Genomic DNA, 11,289 nt, shown 5'->3' on the forward strand with positions numbered 1-11,289 from the left:
TAGTGAAAAGTCTACAAGTGGCTTGTTTAGCCATTTGAAATGATGAAATAAACTTAAGTTACATGAGCATAGGTAATAATTAATTCCCTTAGTGTTCCTTAAATGGTGTTATTGCAGAAGTCCTGACTCTCATAGACCGTTTCTCCAAATCTTGGTGATAATCCTCCTGAGTAGTTGTCAAAATTGTAGACAAGTTGTCTTGGATCTTTTTCAGGTCACATTGGTTACTTCGTTCTTATGGCACCTCTCTTGCCTCTCACCACCTGTTCTGGTACTCAGTGTCCAGGCCCCCACTTGGGGGCCTACCCCACGAAGGCCTTCCAACAAGCCATCACATTGACAAGAACTTAATGTACAAATTCACTCTAAGATTGTGGTTTTCAGCCCTGGCTGAGCATCAGAACCTCCATAGAGCTTTGTAAAAATGAACACATCTCGGCTCTACTCCCAGATGATCTTGATCCAGCATATCTAGTGTACAGTCCAGGTATCTACATTTTTTGAAAGATTGACAGGTAATTCTGATGTGCAGCCACAGTTAAGAACCACTGCTCCAGGGTGCTAATGACTGGAAATGGCTCAATGCAGTATCGTCGACCATACACACGTTATGGGTAAAAGTCACTACTGGACATACTTCCATCAGTTATCTCTGCTCAGTGGCATACTGCATGGTTGCAAATGGCTGTTCCTTGTCCCTGGGAGAGCTGGAACTTTGGGTCTTTCTTTCCCAACAATCTCTGATGCACCAGTTTGTTACCACACTGTGGATGAGAATGTCTCGCTTACCTCTCCCAAAGGCATTTGTATTTCAACAGGAAATAATGCTTTAATTTAAGGGAATGGGCTCCTCCTAATGGCAGAATTTTAGGAATTAAGAAAGTCAGCTGAGTAGATATTTTGGAAAAGGGACTTTTTTCCAGTTCCCTTAAACATAATCATTTAAGCAACACCAATTCTACTTGGTTTTAGAAGATTAGGCTTCTGGGAAAAAAACCTTACCCTTCATTTTTCCTCATATCCTGTTTGGAATCTCCCTCAGTCCTCACAGACACTTTCTCCAGCACCCTTGAGAAGCAATGTCATTCATCTCTAATTCAGCCATAGTTAGATGGCAAGAACTTTTGTTAAAAGAGCGCGGGGTTGGGAGAATAATAAAAAGTGCATTACACTATTGTGAATATCCTTTCATGCCCGGACTCTGATCTTAGAATACAGAGCAGAGGGTCACTTAGAGATCAGTCTTCTATTATAGCACAGAAACAGGCAGGCTAATCAATATCTTTATACATCTGGCCATCTTTTACAAGCCTGGCGTAATTAAGATTCTACAATGTCTTAGGTAATCCTTAATATTTCACTGATTTTTCTTCTCAACTGTTTAAGCTGTTTCTTCTTACTTTTATCCTCTCATTCCAGATTCTGTACATACCTACCTCATACAGCTATTATAAAAATCGAACTAAATAAGAGGTTTGGAAGGGGTCTAAATTTTTTAAAGCTCTATACAAATGTATAGTAATGTTTCTATAAAAGGAAATATATTCTTTGTGTAGCAGCACTTCAAATCTTTGATGGAGAGAGGAGAGAGAAAGATTGACGAGGTGCCAAGAGGCCGATGCTAAGGACTGGCATGAGGACCCTGTACTTCGGTTCCTGCCTTCTCCACTTACTAACTGGGAGACTCGAGCAAGTCACTTTGATTTCACCATCAAGAGGAACATGATCATTTTTTTACTGCAGATTCTTATTATAGAGGTAGTGGTCAGGATTAATGAATCAAGGTGTATTAGAAGATTAAGAGTTCATAGATTTAAAAAATCCTGCAAGAAGAATCTGGAAGGGAGGTTCAGATACAGCCCAAGATCACAGTGATGAGCTAGAAATGGAACCCTGGTATCTGGGACCTGATCCTCTGTTCTAATTATTAGCACACTTCCTCTGCTAAGTAGGATAAAAGAAAGAGCTTTTATTTTTTCCCCATTACAAAAACACATTGAATTATCTATGGAGATTTTTTTTTTTTTTAACCACTGCAGATTTATTTATTACTTTGGAAACAGGGTTTGTAATGAGGGTATTCTCACATCTTTGTCAGTGTGAACTGTTCTCCAGGAACAGGCAGAGAAACCACTGAGATATAAACAAGACAGTGGGCTGAGTGCCACCTCTACTAATTGTTTATTTTCTTTCCAAAGTGACAGGAAGTTGTTGGAGTTTCATACCTCATTTTATATACAAATTGAGGTCCCGGGGGAAAGTATCCTTCATGTGAACAGCTTTCCCGGTTACAAGAGAAAACTGAGTAACAGTAAAACCCTCAGGGACATCATTTAATATTTCCAGCATTTCACATGAGCTTCCGACACTCTGGTCTTCAAGGGGAAAGCTGATTTATACCTTCAGTCGTTAGACAATGTAAAGGTGAGGTCAGGCATAGGCATCCTTCATCCCTTTTCCCGGTGCTCAGGGGTCCCTTGGGCAAGGTGGCATCAAAGCTTTTCAAATGGTAGAGGTCACAAGAGTGACACCATAAGAGGTAAGAGAGCACAGCCTCCTTCCTCTACCAGTGGGTCTGACACCCATATATCTTCATATTGCCGTTGTTTCCACTTGAAAAATTACATGCAGTTGGTTTTACTTTTCCTTCCCTGCCTATTTTTAAAACATGATTTCCACCCCCAATCTAAAGTGTAATTTATGTCAAGAATAATGGTTATGTGTTTCTGATTATTTTTTAAAAAGGCAAAACCTTTAACATAAACGTAGGACAACAGGTGTCTTGTTTTATGGCCTTGTACCTTCCCAACCCTATAAATTAAATCATGTCTGTGCTTTCTGTGTCTTTGCACTGATCTGAAGTTGTCTTTCTAGGACATCCTAGGAGTTCTGTGCTCTGTGGCACAACATCTCCCACATGGTAGATTCCAAATAAATTTTATGATTTTATCTGCAGGTACTTTATCCAATTCTGGTTACGCCCAGTGATACAATACTATTCTGTAAATTGCAACCCAAGTTTACACCCTGGGCTTCCTACCCCAAATTTCATTACTGAGACTGCATACCCTTTGTTATTTGTGAAATAAAAGAGATCTCCAGTGGAAAGAGTCCTCCTTATTTTTGCGGGTCCCCTTGCAATGCAGGAAGGACTTAAGCAGAATTAAACCTATGGTACAAACAAAGTACAGTATTAAAATTGCACAAAGACTATAGATTATTAAAATACCCTTAAAACGATACCTAATTCAAATATGGCTTTTTATGTAATTGTTTTTAATAAAATTGTTTCTCTTTATTCTACACTGATTTCTCCTTTCTTTCCTGGATTCCTTTGCCTTATACCCTTTACACCAAGCTTAGGAATTTTGTATATTCAGCCACTCAGAATGGGCACCATTATATAAATACAGAGACATGTGGCTTTGTTGTAAAATAGTTTTACCACTGTATTTTTCCACTTTCTAATGATTTTATTTTCATCAAAATAATATAGATATATTAGCTTTAAAAAATCAAATAGTACTACAAGCAGTCATTCCTTCCCATTACCAGAGCACTACTCTCCAGAGGCAACTCCCTTTAATTCTTTCATCAGTTCTGGTGTGTACTTCCACATTTCTAAGTAATATTATTATGCGGCTATTTTTTTGATTTATCAATTTTAGACATTATCTATTGAGCTCATATAATGGCAGAGGAGGATTTAAGACTCTTATCTCATCCCAACCCTCACTTCTCCTCCCTTCATCTTCCCAACATGATTATATCATAATTTTGAGTTAGTTTAGTTTTAGGGTTTATATGATTTTAACTATGCAAATTGTATTTACTGCTAACCCTTATAAACTTCTATGATTAAATTTTATTTCCTGTTTTATCTAGAGTTGGAAAATGCCATGGCTTTTTCATTTGATTCGTTTTCTAAGTCACCATCCCTAATTCTTCCCAAACTTTGCAGCAGGATTGTTATATTCCTCCGGCTGCTCTTTTCTACCTGGACAGACACAACAGATGACCCATCAGTTCTATTTTGTTCTTAGAGCAGCTCTCCTGAAGGCTCTGTCCTCCTCCTGACCCTGAGCTGGCTGCTCTGGAGGCCTGCTGCACAGCTGTCACCCTGGACTTCCCTTTGTCTCTTTTCCTTTGTCAGAGCCCCACCTGGATCCAATGTCACCTTCTTTCTTGATGGACTTCCTTGTTTTAGTAGAGCACATCCTCTGGTGACATCTTGAGAAAGGTTGCCTAGGAGGTAAATCTCTTGAGACTGTGTATATCTGAAAAATTCTTTATTCTACCTCCATACTTGATTGATAGTTTGGATGTAAGAATGCTAATGGAAATCGTTTCCTCTTAGAATTTGGAAAGTTTTGTTTTATGGGCTTGAGTCTCTGTATATGACCAATTTTTTCCCTCTGATTCAGAAGCTTTTATGGGCTTCTTGTTATCCGTTGTGTTCAGAAATTTCACAGTGATGACCCAAGTGTGAGTCACTTTCACTCATGTGTTCAGTGTATGGAGGACCTTTAAATCAGAAGACTCGTATCCCTCATTTTGAGAAATTGTATTGTTTCTTTTATTATTTCCTTCCTTTTATTTTCTGTGTTCTAATATTTTTATCTTTTCTGTTTTCTGTTTTCTTTTTCTCGATCTTCTTGCCCTATTTCTTAAGATTTCCTCAATTATGTCTTCCAACTAATCTTTTGATTTTGTTTTTCATTTTGGCTACCATTCAATTTTTGAACATCCTTTCTTGTTCTCTGATTGTTCTGTTTTTAAGCATACTATTTCATGGATGCGATATCTTCTCATTTTTCTAGGAGTATTAATGTTGGCTTATTTGTTTGGTTGGTTGGTTGGTTGGTTTTAATTTTTTTTTCTGCTCCCTAAATTAACTCTGTTTCCTCTGAGTTCCTTTTGGTCTTTGTCTTTGATTTGGAGGTTTTTCTGCAAATGTCTGCTGATCCTTAGGCCCTGCTTATATTTAAAAGTGAGGCACTAAAATGCAGATTGAAATTTCTGTGTGCCAGGGTGGCATATATGTCAACTCATGGGCTGCACTTTAGAAAGCCTAAACTTGAAAGTGCTGGGGGCACCCAGCCATTTCCCATGGGGTCTCTCAAACATCAGACTCTGTTGGTCTTTTCTCTGAGGTCATTAATTTTTTTCCAGAGAAGGATCCATGAATCTCCCGGTGGTGCCATTCTACACAGCTACTAGGGTTCTTGTAACCGAGCAGAAAAAGGAGACTAGGGGCCTCAGTGTTCAGGACATAGACCATTACCTAATTCACCTGTTCCAGGGTGCTTCTCACTCTGCCCTGGACTATGTGTCCCAAGTTTGGGACTCCCCTGATTCAGTTTCCCCACATTAATTAAACTCCTTGTGCCAGGGTTAGAGAAAGATCGTTACCTAGCTATGGGAGTAAAAGAGTGATATGATGCTGAACTGGAGTCAGAAAACTGTTTCTCTTCTCAACTCTGCCACTGATCAATCACATTACCTTGGGTGATGTTACATAATAATATCATCGAGTGAGTCACATAATGCCATAATCTAGTGAGACACATAGTCTAGCTGGCTGTGCTTTAGTTTCCCCATCTGCAGAATGAGTGGCAGGGTCCTTTGCTTCATCACCGCTGAAGAGCCCTGTAACATCTCTATCTAAGAGTTCTTTATTAGGGTACCTTATGTAAATGGCAAAATAAGTGATGAAATAGTATTTAGAAGAATTTCCTTGACAAGTATTACTACCTTCTTAAATTACACTACTTTTGAGCCATTAGTCTTACTTATGGAAATCTTTGCTTTGGTAAGGTAAGATGTGCAGCTCAGACTCCACATCAGAGGCCCTCCAGGCCCTATTCCTACGTTCCACGGAGTTCGGCCCATGAGTGGACCTCAGACAGGAGGATCACTCACCTAGGTCCCTACCTCTTCTCTAGCAATGCCAAAGATCAGATCACACTTCAGGGTTGACATCTTGGACAACTCCCAGGCCTTATCTGGCAATATTGGTACTAAGAACCATGAAATTTGGGCTGGGAAACCTAGAATTAAAACATTTTTTATCTTGACTTTACATTATGACTATAACATTATTCATTATGTAAAATGTTTGTATAGCATGGTGTAGCCCAAACCATACTGGATTTGGAGCTTTGAAAAACCCTGAGTTTATGTCCTGAATCTTCTTTTTGGCTATGTGAGAAAGTCACTTATCCTCTCTGAGCCTGTTTCAACTTCCGAAGGCTGGATTGTTGAGACCCCTCTGTCTATATCAGAATCAAGGAGGTGCCTTAAAGGAAAACATTTTATAAACATTAAATAAAGTGCTATCCAAATGTTAAATATTACTGTTATCATTGTTACTATTGTAACTATTTGGCTAGGGAAGCCTGAATATCATGCTGCCTCTCCTGTCTGCTTTGTCACACCCAGGCAGTTCCACAATTAGAGTTGGCTTTCCAAAAACACTTTAGTTCTTTTTTTCCTCTAAAACAAATGAATCCAGAACCAATCTACCTTAGCCATGCAATATGTGCAGCCTCTTTTGTTCATGAACAACCTGAAAGTAATAAACTGGTATGCCCCTGTGACAGAGAAAAATGTTAGAAGGAAATGGGTTTCCATCTCAGACTTCTAAGGTGCTATCCCAAACAATAACAAGGGGAAAATTTTTCAGCTAAACATACCTGACTTGCCTTGGCATCCAATATGCCACCCTCCTTGCCAGGCTTTGTTACTTATATACCTGCCTTTGAGAAGGGCTGTTCGGAAGAGCTACTCTGCTTTTATCAGACATACATTCTAGGGACTTTTAAATAAACTTATATAGAAATACCGAGCTGCATGCCTTCCAAACTTTGCTATTTCATCCGTCTGTACCAAGCACCGTGAAGCAAAATGGATGTGCCTTCAGCTTTCTGCGGTCCTGGAAAATGAACCAGTCCACTTAACAATAAATGGTGGTTGGTTCAAACACACATGACTGGTCTAGTGAAGAGGAAAAGAAAGTTGAGCTTAATGAAGTCCAGTGTCTGTGTCCCTGTTCATGGACAGGAAAGGACGAGTGTTTTATAACTGTTTATTGGAGTTAATGGTAATAAATTCCTCACTTGTGATGCATTAACTTTAATGTTTTCATTACTTGGTGATTTAGGTTTTCCCTTTTCACATTGTAAATCATTGTTGCCCCAGCAGCCAGAGCAGGTCGCGTGCCTGCCATGATGTTCATAATGCTCAGTGGGGAAAAGAGTGTTCTCTCTCTCTCCAGCATGGTCTGACAAAAGATACTTTGGCTCATCCCGATTTGCTGCTTTCTAAATAAGCAGTAAAGACAGACAGACAGACAGACAGACAGACAGAAGCATCTGACAGCAGCCTAGCAGAATGTGACAGGGCCTAGTTCACATCCTAGGGAAGGATAGTCTCAACGGTAACGTTCCAAATATATTTGGTGAAGTCTCTTTTTTTTCTTTTTCTTTTTTTTCCCATTTGCTGAGTGTGAGCCCTTAGTTAATGAGCTGTGCAAATAGATATTGAGATTTAGTGTTTTTATTTTGCAATTACAGACTTGATTTGGTTGGAAACTTTTGGGTAGAGAAACATCACCCTCATTTTCCCCCTAATTTTTTTTCCTTGCAACTTTAAACTTGCTTGAGTTTTGTCAGATGAAACAAGAACCAAGAAAGATTTTAAACTCAAATGTATAACTTAAAGGGAAGTGATTTTTGCCCTAAGTGTTCCTTATCACAGCCATCATCTTTCTGTCTCCTGTCCCATACTGCTACACAGAAACACCCAGGGAGCTGGCTGGGAGTGAGGTCTGGTTTTGGGAGTAGCCTTTTGTCCACTGGATGATACATACCAGGTCAAAGCCACGTTGCTAAGATCATTGCATTCCCATCAGGTTCTTCCTGATGGGGTATGAGAGTTCTCATTAGATCACCCACCCTGAAATACCCCCAGAGAATCATGATAATTAGTTCCCGAGTCTCTTCTTTTTTATTTTCTGCTTTGTTTGCTTTAAATGTTTTTTCAGTGCAGTGCTCTGATGATATCCGAATGTCTTTTACTAGAGGGACACAGAGGAGGCAAACTTATCATTCTCTTCCTCCTTGAAATCTTTTGATTTGGAGAGTAACTAAAATAGAGACTCCAGGATTCTACTACACTAATCCACGTGTAGTCTTGACTGTCAACACTATTAAGTGCTCACACACAGGATGTTTGTGTATAGAATCCAAATTAATGTACCTTTGGAAGTTCAAAGAAAAAAATACCATTTTTCAGGGACATAAAAGATCAACACTGGGGGAACATTATAAGAGGCCAAGTTCTCAGCCACTCAAGGTCTGTAGCTCAGACATTGCTATCAGTAGCTATTTTCCGAAGAGTATTCAGTTATCCATGTGAGTTGTCAAGAGTTTGGCTGTCTTTTGTCTATTTATGGCTTCCTCTGAACCCCATCCTTTGATGCTTTCCTGAAGATAGATAAAAGTCTGAGGTGAATAGAATTGGTGTCTCAATGAAGCTGTGAAATTGGCTCAGAAATTTAGTTCTCTCCAGTTGAAACTCATGGTATTTTTTCCTAAAATTTTCCCCCAAATCTTCTTTGCCCCTCTTCCCATCATTCTTAGTACTGTTATCCATCCCGACCTCTGCACTCCCTACTTCCTCCTTGCTCTCTTGGTGAAAGCTTCCTTCCTTTCTCTTTTTAAATTTCATATTATCAACCTTAAGATTTAAATAGTGAATATACAGCAGAACAAAAATTACTGTGTGCGGCTTGGTTGAAAATGATTTATTTAACAAATATTCACTCCCATATTGCCTTCTTAGATCACAAGTCCCATTCGGCTGGAAATGGTTTCAGTTCAGTTTAACAAACACTCATCGGGCACCCACTGTGTATACTAGGCCTTTGGAGCTATGATGAGAACCAGGTATACAAATAATGAATTGCACTGCCCTCTGTGAAAGGGACCATATTTCCCAGTGGCAGCTCTTCTTTAGGCTTTAAGAAATTAAATAATTAGCACCAAACTCCTGAAAGTTTACTGTGTAAATTTTAGCGAAGAATTCTTCTTAATCCCACATCAGTTCAACAATGACTTAAAGTACGGCCCTCCTCCGTGATGGGTCTCAGATCCTCACATGTTCCAATTCCTTCTCAGTCTAATTCTTAGTCTCCTTACCTAGGCGGTTGTGGCGCAAACACTGGCCCATCCCCCTAGGTGCACAGCTGCGTTGGAGTCTTCTCTGTTCTCCCATTTCAACCAGGTACTATGATGTTTTGTTCACTTACTTTCTTTCTTGGTGCCATGTCGCTTCCTTTGAATGCAAGATCTATTTTTACCTTCCTTTCCATTTCTAGGCTGTCCTCCCTACTGCCTCATACCCAGACCCACAGCTACATTTATTTTCCCAGGAATAACCCTTTTTCTATTTCCTCGTTCAAGTCTTTTAGCAGCCTTACATAGTGATTATGGTCTTTTATAAACCTAAGCAAAGAGATGAGAATGGAGCACATTGGGGATAGGTTTAGGATCTCTGGGAATAAGACTGTGCTATAACAATGCCCTATAGAAAATGATATTAGAGCACAGAAGATAGAGTACATAATTCTACATGGGGAAAACAGAGAAAGATTCAGAGAAGATATGACATTTGAATTGGTCCTTGAAGGAGGACTCCGTACTCAGAAAATGGAGATAGAGAGGAATTGTCAAACAGGAAAAACAGATGAGCAGAAAGCCTGCAATGTGAGGTATATGACACGTTCCAGAAGACGAAGTCTGTTACTTACAGTAGCTGGAGTATTGGGAGGTATGGGGGTTGAGAGGAAATGAGACTGGGAGGTAGAGTGAGACCAACTATTTAAAGTTTTTCTATGCTGGACAGTTTGAGTTTCACCCTATAAGTAATGGAGAACCATTAAAGGCTTTAAGCAGGAATATGATATGACCACATCCATGTTTCAGAAAGATGATTTCTGACCACAGTATGGTAGAAAGATAGAAGGTAAACCAGTTATAACGTGATTTGAAACCCAGGCAAGGCTCTTTTTTTTTTTTCTGTCCTGTTCTCCATGTTCTCATCAGGGTCCAGCGGAGTAGTAGTAAATAGACAGATTTGAAAATGCTATTTTGTCATCCATTTTTAAAGATATGCTCTCAAGTGACGCACGTATAATGGTGATCTGCCTTAAGATGAACACAGTGATCCTTCAAGGTGTGCAAAAAGACAGTTTGGCATTTTGAATTCTCCCCTCCTCCTCTTCAGAATCATAAGACTATTTGAAGCCTTTTGCCGCCCATATTTACATCAGGATTCTCCCTTTTACTGTTGCCATTTACTGTGGTTTGGCTGCTAACGAGACTTCAGGTGGTTTGGATCTTTGAGGTTCGATATTAAGGATGGATTTCTAGGATAAAAATAAAACTGAGGGTGCTGGGTTACAGATAGGTGTGATTAATAAAGTCAAAAGACACAAGAGGCTTCCTGAGTTTAAACAATTTATATGGAGATGACAGGAATTCTCAGCCTTTTTCCCACCATAACACATGTCCACTGACATTCATATGCTCGACCCACTTCCATGGAACACCCACAGTTTTGAGGAAACACAGCTTTTTTTTCCAAGAAAATATTGATCGCTACAATAATAATAGTACATCGGATATGATTAGTCACCATGGACTGTAGCATAAATAATATAAGCTGTATGTTACTTTAATTGACTTTTTCCCTTAAGAAAGCATATCAGAGAGCAAATGAATGGTATTAAGAAAAACCTTGAATCTGTTCTTATTCTAAAAATGAATTATTCAAAATCTTTACCCTTTAGATCAACACCTTTAACTGATCAAAAGACACCAACGTGTCATGATATCATAATTGAGAATCAATGATTATTATATTGAACGAGTCCTTCTTTAAGATGAACTATTTACATCTCAGACGCTGATGATTATTGCCATTTATTTAGATGCTAGAAATGGGGTGTTATACTTGGCATTGGAAGGGCTTTTTCCTAATACTTTAAATTCTTATAAGTAAAACCCTACCGAAAGTGAAAATACGGAAGAGGAAAATCCCCTAACACCACAAGCCTCTTAGACAATTAGTACAGTGTCTTTTCGTAGGAGCAAGAGGTTCTTCATTCTCCATGAATATTCATGGTTTCTGTATGTTACCTTGTAGCCTGGCATTATTAAAGGAACGTTTTATGAAAAGAAACCAATTTGGATATTTGTCTTACAATTCTTCTCTTTTTAAACCGAA

The 11,289-nt window shown here is 39.0% G+C and overlaps 1 protein-coding gene across 1 annotated transcript in view; it reads left to right on the plus strand.

Annotated features, from left to right (window-relative positions):
* Nucleotides 1–9,665: 9,665 nt before the first annotated feature.
* Nucleotides 9,666–11,289, plus strand: part of LOC105307280 (src kinase-associated phosphoprotein 1-like) — a 50,811-nt gene continuing 49,187 nt past the window's right edge. Inside the window, exon 1 of the mRNA XM_011382709.2 lies at nucleotides 9,666–9,831. Coding sequence (XP_011381011.1) covers nucleotides 9,666–9,831 — 166 coding nt within the window. The remainder of the gene's footprint in view (nucleotides 9,832–11,289) is intronic.

This window comes from Pteropus vampyrus, unplaced genomic scaffold, assembly GCF_000151845.1.
Source record: "Pteropus vampyrus isolate Shadow unplaced genomic scaffold, Pvam_2.0 Scaffold486, whole genome shotgun sequence".
NCBI lineage: Eukaryota > Metazoa > Chordata > Mammalia > Chiroptera > Pteropodidae > Pteropus > Pteropus vampyrus.